Here is a 16,728-nt window from a genome sequence, read left to right on the forward strand (position 1 = left end):
CCCTATGAAAGATGCAAAGTCCCTGACGGATGGACAGGGCTCGCAATTCTGACACTCGGCGAGCCGATGTGATGGCTACGAGGAATAGAACCTTCATCCTAAGAAGTCTAAGAGGAGTTGTCCGAAGGGGCTCGAAGGGTTCCTTCGTTAGGGCCTTAAGAACGATGTTAAGATTCCAGGTAGGGAACCGATGAACAGTAGGAGGTCGAGTCTGGGAAACTCCCTTCAGAAAAGAGACTATATGCCGATGCTTGGACAACGCCACTCCATCCACCATTGGAACTACTGTTGCTATGGCCGCAACCTGTCTGCGGAGAGTAGAAACTGCTAGGTTTAGTCTCACTCCCTCCTGTAAGAACCCTAGGATGTTGCTAACTCCTGGTTGAAGAGGGTCAAACTTCTTTCTACGTGCCCATCTGACAAACGCTTTCCATGAAGCGGAATATATGCGACGGGTTGCAGGTCTGCGCGCCTCTAGAATGGTGTTTACGACCTCTGTAGGGTAACCCAGTTGTCCAGGCTCATCCTCTCAAGTGCCAGACGGTCAAGCAGAACCAGTGGGGGTCTGGGTGGGCTAGAGGACCCTGGCGTAGAGTCCCCCACTGGGTTGGAATTCTCCATGGTTCTTGAACTGCTAGTCTTTGTAGAGTGACGAACCATGGATGACGAGGCCAAAACGGGGCCACTAGAAGCACATTGGCTTTTTCCAGCTGGATCTTGCGGAGGACCTTCGGAATGATTGGCAGAGGCGGGAAGGCGTACAACAGAGTCCTTGGCCAAGGACTGAGAAGAGCATCGATTCTTTCTGCGTCTGGGTGGAAGTATCTGGAGAAGAATCTTGGGAGTTTGGAATTGTCTGACGAGGCGAACAAATCGACCTCTGGAAGACCAAATTTTTGAGTGATGAGACGAAAGGAGTCCTGGTCTAAGGCCCATTCTCCTTCGTTTACTTGCTGCCTGCTCAACCAGTCGGCTTCCACGTTGAGAGCGCCCTTTATGTGTTCCGCCCGTATTGATAGAACCTTGAACTGGGCCCAGCGGAATAGTTTGACCGCTTCCTGATGTAATGTTGAAGACCTTGTGCCCCCCTGTTTGTTCAGGTGGGCCTTGGTAGTCGTATTGTCCGTCCTGACTAGGACGTGGTGGTTGCAAACGTCCGCTGAGAAGAATAGAAGAGCCAGCCTCACCGCTCTTAGTTCCAGCACGTTGATGTGAAGGGTCGACTCCTGAGCAGACCAACGTCCTTGGGCCATTTTTCCATTGAGGGTGGCTCCCCACCCCTCCAGGCTGGCGTCCGTAAAGAGCTGGAGAGGATCCTCGTGCAGGTACTGTGTGGGTTTGGTTAAATTCTCTCTGGAAGCCCACCACCGCAGGCTCTTGCGGACACTGAGTGGTAAGGAAATGATTCTGTCCCTCTTCATCCCAATGTCCCCTTGGTATGGGCGAAGGAGCCACTGTAATTGTCTGGAATGGAACCTGGCCCAAGGCACCACTGCTATGCACGAAATCATGTGCCCTAGAAGTTTCGCTAGGGATATTAGCCTGGCTGATCTGGAACTGGCGACTGTTGCTGCCCGACTGACAATTTTTTCCACTCTCTCTCGGGACAAGGTTACAGTATTTTTCCGAGAGTCTATTCGTACTCCCAGGTGTACCAGAGATTGTGCGGGGCTGAGAGAACTTTTCTCGAAGTTCACTAAATATCCATGGTCTTGAAGAACCTGGACTACTCTGTTGGTGTGGGTCCGGGATTGTTCCCTGGATTGTGCACAGATCAGGATGTCGTCCAGGTACGGATGTACCTGGATAGACTCCTGTCTGAGGGTGGCCATAACAGTCACCAGGGTCTTCGTGAAAACCCGGGGGGAGGAAGCTAACCCAAAGGGGAGGGCCCTGAATTGATAATGATTGATGCCATGGGTGAACCGAAGGAACCTCCTGTGGGCTGGATGGATAAGAATATGGAGGTAGGCCTCCGTCAAATCCACCGCCGTCATGAAAGTCTGAGGCTGAAGGGACTCCATGATAGATTTTAACGTTTCCATCCGGAAATGTTTGCGCCTCATTCTCCGGTTCACGTACTTTAAATTGAGGATAGCCCTCCAGTCCCCATTTTTCTTCGGAACCGTGAAGAAGATGGAATAGATCCCCAACCCCCTCTCCAGGTTGGGAACCCTCTCCACGGCTCCTATGTGCAAAAGGTGTTGAATTGTTGTTTTTGGGGAACTTATCCCCTTTGTCGGATCTAGTCGGGCCTTGTCTGTGGAACTTCCCCCCTTTCCGAAAGGATCTACTCTGGTTCCATGAGTTACTCTGGTTCCAGGAGCCCTTTCTGTAGTCCGCCCGATATCTGGGAGAGACCTTGGAAGAACGAAAGGACGGGTAGGAAGAGGATCTATTCTCCTTCCGAATTTGCCTAGGGAGAACATGCTTCTTATCCCTAGTTTCAACCAAAATCCCATCCATTTTTTCTCCGAAAAGCCGACCCCCTTTAATGGGGTAGGACATGAGAATGGTTTTAGATCTGAAATCGGCCGGCCAGGCCCTTAGCCACAGGGCCCTTCTAATGGATGTGGTAGAAGCCATGGCCCTAGCCGTGAAGGACATTGTGTCCAGAGAGGCATCAGCCATAAGAGTGATGGCACTAAGCACTCTTTCCAAACCCCCAACTACCCTGCGGTTGTCGGGCGGTACTAATTGTAGGAGTTTTTTGACCCATAAATAGGAAGCCCTGGCAAAAATGGAGGTAGTAGCGCTAGCCTGAATGGCTAGGGCTGAAGCCTCATGAGCCTTTCTTGCCAAATGGTCTGTCTTCCTGTCCAGCTGGTCACGGATGGATCCCACCCCATCCTCGGGAATCAATCCAGGGGTCTGAAGGTCAGCCACTGGAGCATCCACTACATGAACCTTTAACATCTGCATGGCGTGAGGGGCCAGGCTATAATGTTTTTTGACGTAGGCCGGAACCTGCTTATTAGAGGAGGGGTTATCCCACTCATCCGTGAGGGCCCTAATGAAGAACTCTGGGAAAGGAACCAGATTGCTTTGAGTCCTCCTTCTGGGGAAACATTCCTTCACTCCCTCTTTAAATCTTGACTTAGGTTCCTCTGAGGGCTGTTGCTCCTCATTAAGATCTAAGGCGATCATAGCCTTTGCCAACAAACCCTGAAAGTCCTCTCCCGAGAACAACCTGGGCTGTTGGTCATCAGGACGGGGGGTCTCGTCCTCGGAGTCGAACTCCCCTTCCTCGCGTTCTTCCCCTTCAGATTCCTGATCAGTGGTAAAGGTATCCTGATGGCTAGAGGAGTCAGAGCCAGTTTGAGAGATTGGCTGTGACTGTGCCTTTTTGGCAGCCTTAGTGGGCCAAGAAAAGGAAGTCTCCTCTCTGGATGGCCCCCCCGAGGTGGATGAACTGCCCTCCTCCCCCACTGCTTGGGGTTGGGAAACTGATCCTGAAAAACCACTAGAGGGCTGAGTTAAGCGCATTTGAAAAGCCTGGAAGGCTTGCCACTGCCTCTGTAAGGCTATATTAACCATGTCATTAGCCTGATCTGCTGTTAAAAACCTCCCTGTTGCCGCCCCTGAGGTGGGAAAGGGGTTAAGAAAAGGCTGATGGGCTGAAGCCTGCTGCATTGGCATAAAGTGGCCCCCTATAGGACCCAGCGAAAAGGCGGGAATAGGTGCTGCAGGCTGTCTTCCTGTTTGCTCCGAAAGGGGGGGGGGTACGTTACCACCTCCCGACGGGAGACTGTCTGTCGCCACGGGATCTGGCGTCGCGGGCGAAGTTGCTGCCGAGGAGGGCTGGATCCGCGAGTAGACAGCCGGGGGCTTCCCGCTGGCTCTCGCCGCGCCTACGAACTTCCCGCTGCCGCGCTTCCTGCGTTTAGCGCCGGCAAGGGACGGCGCCGTTTTTCGCGCCTTTTTTTGCTTGGGCTGAGTGGCGCCTCCGCGGCCTTCCTGCGGCTCCCCGCTCTCCTCCGTCGCCAGGGTGGTGTTCTCTCCGCCCTTGGTCGGAGCGCTGTTGTTCGGGGCGAATTGGACCAGCCCCCCTGAGTAGTCCTTCTCCGAGAGAAGGTCGTCTTCTCTGTTCAAAATGGCGTCCGCCATTTTCTCTCCCCTTCTTCTTCTCGCCCCAACACTCAGGACAACACCAGGAAGGTCGGGGGAAAGGACACCGGGTAGGTCAGGTCGGGTGGGGAGGGGATTGGAAGGAAGGTTGAGGAAAGGAAAAAACACAAAAAGCCTCTAAATCTAGCCTAAAAACACAGAGCTGTGAAAGCTCACTGCTCTCCCCGCTAGGCAGGACAAAAAACTGAGGTTCAGCGGGTTAGTGTCCCAATAGGGGGCAGCAGGAAATCTTTTTGGTCCTGCCTCCCCGAATAGGGGCGTGGACAATAACCCACAGTTCCAAGATGCCCGAGCCTCAGAGGAGAATGCCCAGGTGGCAAAACAGGTAGCCAAATTTTGTGCAATAGCATATAAAGATTGACCCCTAATGTTGGACAATTGCAATTAAATAAATCATAATTTGGTCAATTTTAATCTATTATAAATTATTTGGAAATTTTAATTAGGAATGTTTTTTGGTTGAACTGCTGAAATTTTTTACCTTTTGTATAAATGACACATGTGTTTTACTTGCTTATGCTGTATTAATAAATCTGAATCTGAGATCATTGGGTTCACAAGGAATCACCGGTTAAAGCAACATGTTTCTGTAATCTAGAATTATCTTCACCTATTTTAGTTGGCCTAATATTTTCCCCAGTTTTCATCAGGAATATGCCATCTTAAGTGTCTATAAAATTTCATCACAGAGTTTCTTAAGAGGAAAGAGAAGAGTTGGGCTTTTAAAAAGTCTGTCTATTTGAAGGATCAGTAGTGTAGCAAAAAAGGATTTTAGAGGAAAAGAATAACATACTTATGAATAGATGTCAGGAACCAAATAATAATATGTTGATATGCAAACTATCCCATGTGAATGTGTCTCACACAATAAAAAGAGTATGAAGTGGTATGCACAAATATTTGCACCTCAGAAAACCATTATATATGTGCAGCTTGTGGTAAGTGATTTTAATTGAATTTGCTAATTAGAAGAACCTGGAATATTTAAGGTAAACAAGTTCAGAATTCAGAAGGGCTATCTGGAATCATACATAACATTTATACATAATGCATACAAGAACTAAGATAACCAGTCATGTAATTACTGGAACTAGAAGGCAGAGAATAGAAGCCATTACATTCAAAGTGAATCAATACTGTACAGGCAAATGAGAGGAATGTGAACAGACACATTTGGTACTAGACAGGCATGCACAGCTGTGGAAAGACGATGCCTCAAATGAATTACAGATAAGGACAAGAGCAAAAGCAAACCTGATGAATAATCAGCCAGTCCAAGATGAAGTGAACTAAACAAGGTCAGGATCCATGCATGCCATTTGAAACATAACCTCAAGCAACCAACTTCTTGTCTTCACAACAGGAAATCAACTTCATGATTTGCAATAATAGGGTGACTATACAGTTGTAGTAAGTAAATAGCATGTGCATTACCTTGCTATCAGGGATAAGGTGTGAAAGTGAAGTGTCCAATTTTTTAAAGTATGAACCTCCGTGCCTTTTTCTCTCTTTGTTTAAAAAAATTCTGTATCATCATCTTGACAAACCCCTATGCCTGTAAAAATGCACAATCTACTACACATCAAGAACACTGCCTATCAAGAAGAGACAAAAAGAATACTGTCCTAATTCTGCTACTTCCTATGCCCCAAGAACAGCACAGCTCTCTCCACAGAAAGGAAACCAAAGTCAAGGTACAGAAACCAACTTATTTTGGTACATTTAAACACAGCATCCCATCAAAGAAGATCAAAGTTTCCAGACAGATCCATTAATAAATTAGGCAAGCGACCATCTTTATTCCTGTTTAGGCCAGAGGCAAGTTATAGCTTTCATGTGCAGACTGTGTTCATTGTACTTCCTCAAACGCCTATGAAAAGTAACCTATAAATGGTTGGCAAAATGCACACTGATATTTCGAAGCATGTCGATCCCCGACAGGACAGACTGACAAAAAGTCCTCTAAATCTAAACCAACTTCACATGACAGCCTTGTTTGCCCCAACAGCAAGACAATCAGCTGCTTCCATAAATATAATTCCTTTCAATCAGCATCTCAAAGCCAGCTTCAAACCAGTGAAGAGTCATCAGCCATAAGCCATGTCTTAAAAATAATGAAGGCAGTTCCCAAGACTGTACATTTATTAATGCAGTGTCCCATAGTACCACAGAGAGATCTATGCAAAGTCATGTGCACTGTTCCTCTTTGTCAAAGGCATTTTATAAATATTTCTCAAAACCTCACTTGGGAAAAAATGTCCTTTTACACAACTTTCTTTCCTTAAAATTTCTTAGCACCCCTCAAACCTACCTTTCTTTTCATCCTGAGGCCTATAGCATTAGCAAGGCTTACCTTGAATTGGTTTTAAAAATTTCCACCCAACCTCTCATATTCAATGAGGAAAGGAGACCCAACTATCCCCCCTTTCAGTCAACACACACTACCTTACTAGAATGTCCCAGCTTCCAAAAAGCGTCTTTCATTTTGCTACTAGTACACACAATCCATTTCCTATTGGGCAATATGCTAGAATCAGCATTTAGAAATGGTGGATTAGTACTTAATGGTGTTCTGAGTAACTTTACACATGTTAAGGAAAATAAGGTACAAGGGACTACAATATTGGTAACTCTGATAAAAAGGCATCTTAGAACAATTTAGAACAAGCAGCACCCAGCACTGCAGGGATCCAAAACATGCTGGAAAAGACTAAAAGACAAACCTCTGCCGTTAAGGAAGGGCAACCCAATCAATTCTCCATAGATCAATCCACGCAGATCTGACAGCTCTAAAACCCACCAATTATATCAACGGTATCAGTATATTAATTATTTCTACTGGAATAACTAGTGGTCAAGCACAAACCAATATCCCAAAACTACTGGGGTGGTTCTGATGCCTCTAATTCTACAAGCACAAGGCCCTTTGCCTGCTCATCTTCTTCACTGCAGCACAGCTTTTTGCCACACAGGTCCTTCAACTCCCACCAGTACTTTTTCACCACTCACAGACTGCTGCCAGGAGAAGGCAAAGGGGGCAAAAATCCACCCTCCCTAATACCTTCCACTCAGACAACTACAGGATCACACTCACTGAATCCAACAAGTCATTTCAGATCAACATGCTTTGCATATTCCTCCACTGCAATAGAGCCTTTTTTACTTTCTAGATGCTCAAAAGAGTTAAGAATACAAGCAGCTATACAATATATCTCCCGCCCCTCACCGAGGATACCACCTGGAAGGTCTCCAAGCCAAGAGTTCTCAAAGCAGGATGATGCAATTTACCTGGTGCGATCGGATGGGCACGCTGTTTACCAGACCCTCTGTGTCGGAGGGGGACTTCCTTGGAGCCTGCTTAACCGGAGACACCAAGCTCTCAGATGTACTGCAGCTGATGAGGTGGCAGAGCAGCATTTGCAGGACAACATTCAAGAGGCAAACACAAAACAAAACAAAAACAAAGGCAAGTGATGGCAAGATGACGTGGCAACTTATGCCAAAGTAAAGGGTGATCTCAACTGATGACAAACTAACTCCTCATGCACCCTTTCCCTACTTCTCATCAGTACAGTTGTTTATGCATTTTCTTTCTCACAGCAACCCAAATGCAACTGTTAAGAAGGAAAGCAGCTTTGCTAGAAGCCAACAGCTTTCACAAGAATTCTTGCTAGCTGTTGTTCTCAATCACATGGATAATTCTTTTAAGATGGAGAGATGTAATTATTTGCCTTACCAGTCTGAGGCATCACAGCTAGCTCACACCACAAAGGCATAGATGAACCCTTGAAGATTAATCCCCTTAGCGAGAATTAGTCTTCTTACTGCAACTTAATGCAGGAGGCTCTTCTTGAATGAAATGGGCCATCAGGAAGACATGTTACACAGCCTATTGTATTAAGTCTTCACTATAGTTGAAGAAGTATTGCCTCGACTTTTGAAGATTTCAGTCCTTGAACAGAATGCTGGTCTGAATGTTGTTGCCATTAGAGCTCTGACTGATCTACTCAAGGAGCACTTTGGAAACTTGGGAAGTACCCATGTCTAGAAGCATCAGGTGTGCATTCCAATATGTGCTCTCACTTCTACTTGAAAAAGCAGGATTCCTCAAGATGACTGCCCAGTGTTAAGGTAAGGTAAGCCTTACAAATCAAATTTAACACTGTATGAACACTACAGTAACCCTCCCTTACGTCACTGAACACAGTCACTTAACATTAACCTATTTAAACTAAAAAACTACAGGGGGCAACTGGGATCGGAGAAAGTTGTTGTGTTTGCATTTAACTCTTTCCCTGCCCTAGTACTCCCGTTTTTCCATGTGAGGTTCCAAATGCATGTTTGCCCAAGCACTGGAAAGGGGTCTCTTTGAGCAGGAACACACCAGGAAGGGGAAAAGGTTAAGTGCCTCCTCGTTTTCCTGTTTAAAAAGGAGTCATGGCATAGTAATATTAGGAATATCTGCATGAAACTTCTAGTATTTTCCCCTAACAGGAATATAAACTCATGCCCTTTTCCCTATTGATTTTTCTTGCATGCCCATTACATGTAACATACAAGCACACATGGATCATGACAACATGACAATAACATTAAACAGAATACAGTTCCCTGCAAGCCATTCTTTTATCCACTATGAATATTTAAATATTTAAAAAGCAGACATATGAGATTTAACAGTACACAGGGAAATATAGCACTAAAAGGAGAACCAATAAATAGGCCTGCATTCTTATTGGGACTGACTCAAAGCAAACTAGGTAGCCAAAGGACAAGTCAAATGCATGGAGTTCACTGCAAGAATTCATGCAACCTTTCATGGGAATCTAAAAATGAACACTGAAAGCAAGGTTTGTGCATAGAGAAAGTTCAGTTGGTTGCTGACTATAAAAGATTCCATCACGATATGGTTTGGCACCCTTCACAGTGTACAGAGTCCAAATTTCCCACACTCTTTCATGCACATGAGTTTGCTGCCAAGAGATGGGAACTAATTCTGAAAATAAGTAGCACTGTCATCACAATCTTTTAACAAATGAGACAACAAAACTCAAGCAGTAGATGAGACGTGCTGCCCCTTCACCAACAGTCTACAAAACAGGCTTCCAGCACAAGTGATGGAGTTATGTTAGCCAGGTTGTCAGCAAGGGAGGCAGAAATGCGTACACGCAGACAAACAATGCAACCAAAGAGCAACCACCAACGTGATTAGTTACCATGGTATATAGTGGGACTGGAAGAGGAGACCCAGCCCTGTTACATTCCCAATCTTGCGTCTATATCCGGATCTCTGTAAGGAGAGGAAGGTAAGAGCAGGATCCGATCCCAGCACACCAAAGCAGAAAGGAAAAAACCAAAATGTCAGAGTAAGAATAGAAGTTGTGGTACTGCCATGCAAGGGTTCCCAACACCACACAAATCAATCCATTACACACTAGTGTTCGTTTCACTGAGAAATAAGACAAAACACCTTAGTCCTGCTTAGTACCTATACCTCCCTGGTTTGTTTTTGTATCTCCTAGCATAAACACACAGCTGGTGCAGTCAATGAATTTTTTTTTTAAACATTGCTAGGAGACGATTGATAGCAATGGAATAATTTAGCACAACCCCAACCCAGCACACCTCAAAGTAGCTTTCAGAAGCAACATACTGGAGTGAGAGTTAATTACTCATATATTAGGCTGCCTTCAAGCTGTTATGGGAAGATGCACATGCAGAAAAGGAACTAGGCTTTCCACACTGAGCTGACACCGCAGATTTCAGTGCACTCAATATTACCACTGACCTCTACTGAAACCCTCTTTAAAATCTCCAGCTGAAAAGAAGGTAACAGCAAGAGAAGTCATCAATTAAACAAACCCATCAATTATTAGACTTTTAAAAGGCTGTATTGATAGTATTTGCAAAATGCAAGAGAGGAAAGAGTTGAGGGGTGAACTGATGAATTCACATAGAATGTGGGAGTTTAGTTTTTTGTGTGTGTACAAAGGCTGCATTCTGTTGGGAGTTAAGTGCTAAAGCAAATGCGACAGTCTCACCACCACTTCACGCAAGAACCCATCTGCAAAATGTCACAACATCTTCAAAAGCCTATATCAAAGCTCTACATGCTGCCTTGAAATACCCTTGGAAAATTCCTGAAAGCAAAATTAAAGATACTCTGAGCGCAAAAAAAAAAAAAAAAAAAGAAGTCATGCAGATGAAGCCAATGAAGATAGTAGAGGAGCTGCTTTCCCAAAGCTGGGGTTGGAAACCTCTGACAAGCAGACTGTTGTAAAGGAGTTGGCAGCTACAAGCTCAGAAAGAGAGCTGTGTAATCCATCCAAAATGTAGAAAATGTCCAGTCTTCACGTTCCATGTTGACAACTGCAAGAAACTTTCTTTTGGACTACAGAGTGGAGGACTGTCTCTGTGGACAACTTTGTGTTACACACCTCTCTCCCTCCAACATGTGTACGGAGATCTAACAGGACCTGTACACATGAGGGCAAAATATTTCCCTCTATGCACAATGAAATTAATCGTCATCCTAGAAGAGATATTTCCCAGCTGACTTGAATAATTTGGAATTCTACAGTACCATCCTAAGCAGAATTACATCCTTCTAAGTCTATTGAAGTCAAAAGGCTTAAAAAGGTATAACTCTCCTTAGGATGGCTGTGTTGGGAGTTGATGTGAACAATTTGGTATTCTAAATGTTGGGAGCTAACAAGACACCATACATTTGCTATTCCTAGTTCATGTCTATCCAATACAGCCTTCTGAAATACGAGAAATAAACAGAGGAATCTCTTACCCAGAGTAATGCTTTTTAGAATTCTTCTTTCTGTATACAATGCATACGATGAGAACGATGAGCAAAACTAAACCCAGAACTCCACTAATGGCTACCCCTGCCACAAGAGCAAGGGGAAATACAGGCACGCTACCTGCAGAGAAAAGAAAATCCTGCTCAGTTTGTTTTATTTTTAAGTTGATAAACACGAATTGCTTTGGATTTTAAATGTATACATTTAAGTCAGCAATTGTATGCATTTTTCTTTTTACAAATCACAGTGTACATCTAAATTAATGGGCATATCCTATATGGTTTTTTGTATTGAACTTTTCTACATACAAAGAACTTTACAATTCACTTCTCATTTTTCTCCAGAAGGAAAACTCTTGAGAAAATTATGCTAAGAAGTAAGCTACCTGTTGAAGTCCCCCACTGGAGACAACTTCTTACTTTAAAACTGTGAAGAAAACACACAAGCTACCTCCTTAGTGGAAAAGACATGTGCACAAGACCTTCAGCATACCCATAAGCAGCAGCTGGGGAGCAATGGGAGCCCCACTTTCAAGTATTTAAATCAAGTACATGCCAAATATTATTGCAAAGCAGACACCACTCAAGATGAAACAAAACAGATGTTCAAGATGTTGGTGTGAAGTGATACATTCATACTGGGGCCTATGGATTATCTCTTAGACGATCAAGATGGCATTCACATCAATTCTATCTGTAAATCTCATTTGTACAAAGTACTCCTTTCAGTGACCACTCCACAACTATAGAATTCCCTTCCCACAGGCTTGGATTTGCTCACTAGCCTTAAACTTTTCACTAACACCAAGGTTTTAACTTCACTTGCTTTTTTACCAAAAATAAAAATAAAAAATGAAATGACAGTTAACAAAATGCAGTAGAACTTAGCCAACCCACACACTTAGGAGAATTCTAAGCAGACCAATTTCCTTGAGATATTTCATCACAAGGTAGAATAATTCCATTAAGCATGGCATTTCCCAGCCCATTCTTATCCAGAGACGCTAATACCTTTCTCCACGACTCTGAGTTTGATTTCTCCTGGAGTGACAACTATATCTGGAGGGTTCTTCACATCACAGACATACGTGCCATTGTCCTGAAACCGCATGTTTGCGATACTGATGGATGCATCTTTCTTGTTAAGATCTCCAGACCAGCTGATTCTGTCCTTAAATACATCTTTCCCAGGATATGCCTTTCCATTGGAATAATAGAAGAACTGTAAGACAAAAAAAATGCAATATGAGCATATTTTTCCTACCTGCATTAATTACCTCTACTGAACCTGATATCCAACTACATGGTGCATGGAATCTGGATTCCAGTATACTGGTAAAATTTCCAAAAGGATACCCGCTTCCCTTTTTAAAAAAAGTTTATCGCCCTTTGAAAACAACACAACATCACCTACTTTAGGGTAGCACAAAGTCTAAGAGCAGCTGCAAGTGGCCAGGGTGAGATCTCTCACCAATATATACCTTGTTGCATCTTCCTATTGCTCTCCTTACTTCTACTGCCCCATTACCACTATCACCACAATGGTCCTATTTACACACTCCAGTGATAGAACCCTGTACTAATATGGGTTTAAATAAATCATCTCCTAAACAAGACTTTTGCCAGCAGAGATTTTAAAGCATAGTTTCCTGCAGGACACATCAGGTCTGGATCCATTCCAGTCTGGCTTCCCACCTGGCCATGGGACAGAGATGGTATGGGTCACACTCATAGATGATCTCCGGAGACAGCTGGATCAAGGTGAATCAGCGCTGCTAGACTTGCTCGATCTGACGGCAGTGTTTGATGTACTCGATCATGATCAACTGACCCACTGCCTCACCGATGTTGGTATCCATGGGATAGCCTTGACATGGCTGAGCTCCTTTCTCCAGGTGTGTGGAGTCCCTCAAGGGGCAATCCTCTCTCCCATGTTATTAAATATCTACATGCATGCCCCTCACCCAGGTGGTCCAACGTTTCAGGCTGGGCTGACGCCAGTACGCTGATAACACCCAGCTTTTTCTGTTGATGGGTGACCATCCAGATACCTGCCCTGGATTTTTTGGCCAGGTGCTTGGGGTGGTTGAAGCAGAGTTGACTGAAATTAAATCCATGGAAGATGGAGGTCCTGAGGCTGGGTCGGGGAGATGAGGGTGTGGATGGCCAGTTACTGGCTTTCAACGGGGTGCAATTAACAGCAGCTGAATTCATCAAGGGCTTGGGGGTGATCCTGGAAGCCTCCCTTTCAATGGAGGCACACATCACCAATATAGCCAGGTGGCTTTTTATCAGCTTTGCCAGATCAGGCTACTGGTATCCTACCTTTCTTGCCCTGACCTAGCCACAGTGATTCATGCAATTATCATCTCCAGATTGGACTACTGTAACTTGCTCTATGCAGGGCTTCCCTTAAGACTGATTCGGAAACTTCAACTTGTCCAGAATATGGCAGCGCAGGCCCTTACAGGGACCCTTGGAGAGCACATATGCAACCAGTGCTCCGTCATATGCACTGGCTCCAGACTGAGCACAGGATCAGGTTTAAGGTTTTGGTATTGACCTCTAGAGCCCTAAATGGTCTGAGATCATTGTATCTGTGGGACCACCTCTCCCGATACACCCTCAAAGAACTCTGTCCTCAGCTGGAGAAAATCTACTGGTGACCCCTGGCCTGAAAAGTATCTGGCTGTCCTCAACCAGGGCTTTGTCAGCTCTGGCCCCAGCCTGGTGGAATGCTATGCCCAGTGAGGTTCAGGCCCTGCGGGATTTGAAACAGGACCACAGGGCCTGTAAAGCTGAGCTATTCCACCAGGTTGAGGGCAGCGATGGTTTCCATCTGGCTGGCTTCCCCTCCTACCTGCCTCTGCTGTGCTTCCCACTACTGTTTTGTTGTTATTGCTATTACTTGTTAGTAGGTTATTATTGCTGCTAAAATTGGAGGCACCTAGTTTTATTGCTGTTGATAATTTTATTGTAACTGGTGGCTTTTAAACAAATGTTTAGATGGTTGTAAGCCTCTTTTGAGTTTGACCTAGTCTGGAAGAGCGGCCTAAACATCTAACAAAATAAAAATAAATAAATAAAAAGGAGTCTTCCAGAAATTATAACACTTCTGGTGTCAGTCCAAGACAAACAGCACTAAAATGCACATTCTTACCAGTGAGAAAGATGGGCAAGAACAGACAAGTGTCATGTGAAAAGTGAAGGTGTCATTCTAGTGTATCTTCACTTTTCTCAGACCTGTACTTAAATCTAGCCTTACTTCAAACATCACCACTTACCGATACAATAGAAGGTGCTCCCTCTGCTTGAAAGCTCCAGGTCACAGAAGCTGCACTGCTGATCACCTCTGTAGATGTGAATGTGCATTCCAGTTTTGCCTCTGTCCCATTCTCCACAGAGAGTTCCGATGGTGTGTAGACTTCTACGGCTGAAACCTGGACTGTGAAAGAACAAAGAAATTAGAACATGCCACCCAAAATCCCCCAAGACCTTTGATGAGGAACCCTATGAATGAAGGTCCTCCAAAATGTCCTGTCTTTGACAGCCTTGCTCAGATCTTGCAAATTGAAGGCTGTGGCTTCCTTTATTGAGTCAATCCATCTCTTGTTGGGTCTTCCTCTTTTCCTGCTGCCCTCAACTTTTCCTAGCATGACTGTCTTTTCCAGTGACTCTTGTCGTCTCACATATATATAATAGATATAAAAGGCTTAATAATTCAACAAGTATGCTGTCAAGCTGAGGACAGAAGTTATTTAGTGCACTTCCCCCCCACCCCCGGACAGATGCTTCTCCCCTCCTCCATTTTACCCCCACAACCACCATTGAGGTATCTTAGGCCAACAGAGGGTGACTGGCCCAAGCTCACCCAGTGGTTTCAAAGCAAGCAGGGATTTTAACCTGGGTCTTCCCAATCACATGTAACAATAATCGCTATGCCATACTGGCTCTCAAAATGGCAGGGACTTAGATTGTTTATTCTGAAACTATCCAATGATCCTTTTATTTGCAGATGAGTCAGGCCATGTTGGTCCGGAAAACAATGCAAATTTGGAACTGAATTATCCAGCAGTTGCAGGCAACAGCTCTTTTGAATGGCATTGCTGGATAAAAGCACTGCAAAGTTAAAACATTCTCCAGTGACTGATGAATGGAAAGAAGACTAACTTGTCTTGAAACACTTTTAATGGAAGAGCCTGTCAGGTAGAAGCCATCCATGAATTAAAAATTAAAAGAAGAATTAGTTGGGGGAAAAGAAAATGTAAAAAAAAGCTCACCTCCAAAACAGTGACCCCGGCAACTCCTGGTAATGTTGCCCTTTCTAAAAAAGTAGGTGCTCTACATGACTGTATTAATCCAGAAGGTTGTCTTTATGAAGAGAATGGTTCCCTTCAAAAAGGAAAGTATACCATTTTCATACAGTTTTAAAGGGGTCAGTGTGTTCCAGTATTGATTCATCTAATCCTTTAGAGATGTTTTGGCCTCCAGTACTTCCGGCTAAGCAGATGCGGAAACACAAAAATCCGAAATAGAATCTACAGCTGCCCCCAGCTTCTACTGCCCAGCCAGGTGTATCCTGTCTACATCTCCCTTTCCAATTATTTCCAGGCACCTGTATTATGAAGCTAGGAATCTGGTAGCAGACATGAACAATGCTTCTCCTTAACAGGTGCTTTGAGGTATTTTCCGCTATCACCATCTGTGCTGAACTCCCTTCACACTTTATCACAAAATGCTGGCAAGAACCCAACCCACACACGTAACGATTACTACTCTCATATGTTCTGTCTCTTCTCCTCAAGCTTTTCCAGTTCCCCTCAGTGGACATGCTCATCTTAAACTGCAGCTAAAGTTAAACCAATTATTTGTCCTTAAGGAAGAAGCTTTTATCCTTGTCGATTGTGGGGAGAAAGCCACAGTACTTATTTTGCTACACCTACGTTAAATGTACATTTTCTCCCATATGAACCTATCCACACACTCAGATCATCTGCCCTCCTCTACAGTTCTCCATCATTGGTAGCTGGTTATTCAGGACAAGGTCTTTAAAGTGGCAGCCTTATGTTTTCGAACACCCTCTACAGAAGCACAGCTTGCTCTGTCTGTTCTTGACGGTTTTTAGACAGCAGGTCAGAATAGTGTCATTTCAGAAGGCTTTAGTTAACTGTTTGTGACCTGATGAAAAATTTTGTGGATTATTAGCTCAGCTGACAGCTATACACAAGCTTGAGTTTTATTGTTGCTTTCAGTTTACTAATTTTACGGCATACTGTAGCTGATGTTTTAATTGTTATAAGCTGCCCTCTAGGTCTACATAAGTCAAAAGGTGGGATATAAATACTGTGCACAAAGTAAATACATTTGAACTCAGAATTCAGTTCCTTATTATAACCACAAAATACAGATTATGCAGTCAATGAATTTTATGAACTCTCAAAAGAAGTGTCTTTTTCTCCTGTGTAAACTGTAGACTTTCAAGAAGGCTATAGATGCTTCTGCAATGTTTCTCACGGGATTATCTGAATCTGTGCAACAGGGACGTGCAGTTATTGCTTGGAGATTTGTACAGCTGGCAAAGGTTGGTTGGCCTTGGACTAACCCTGACAACAAATCATCAACAACAGCAGCTGTTCTATAGTCTCTCTCTCTCACACACACACACAAATAAACCCCTGTGACTTAGTCAACATAAAAATCTGGACTAGAACAGATTTCAGACTTCTGACAATTAAAAGCTGGACACCTACAGGCAAAGAAATATGCATTTGCTGAAGGCACACAGATAA

General features: G+C 44.2%; 1 protein-coding gene across 1 annotated transcript in view; it reads right to left on the reverse strand.

Moving 5' to 3' along the window:
- The window catches only part of MPZL1 (myelin protein zero like 1), a 34,786-nt gene that overhangs the window by 3,068 nt on the left and 14,990 nt on the right, over positions 1 to 16,728 (reverse strand). The window contains exons 2-5 of the mRNA XM_056858190.1: positions 14,224 to 14,384; positions 11,951 to 12,161; positions 10,928 to 11,060; positions 7,417 to 7,522 (exon numbers count right to left, since the gene is read on the reverse strand). Coding sequence (XP_056714168.1) covers positions 7,417 to 7,522; positions 10,928 to 11,060; positions 11,951 to 12,161; positions 14,224 to 14,384 — 611 coding nt within the window. The remainder of the gene's footprint in view (positions 1 to 7,416; positions 7,523 to 10,927; positions 11,061 to 11,950; positions 12,162 to 14,223; positions 14,385 to 16,728) is intronic.

This window comes from Euleptes europaea, chromosome 12 (assembly GCF_029931775.1).
Source record: "Euleptes europaea isolate rEulEur1 chromosome 12, rEulEur1.hap1, whole genome shotgun sequence".
In the NCBI taxonomy this organism is placed as follows: Eukaryota; Metazoa; Chordata; class Lepidosauria; order Squamata; family Sphaerodactylidae; genus Euleptes; species Euleptes europaea.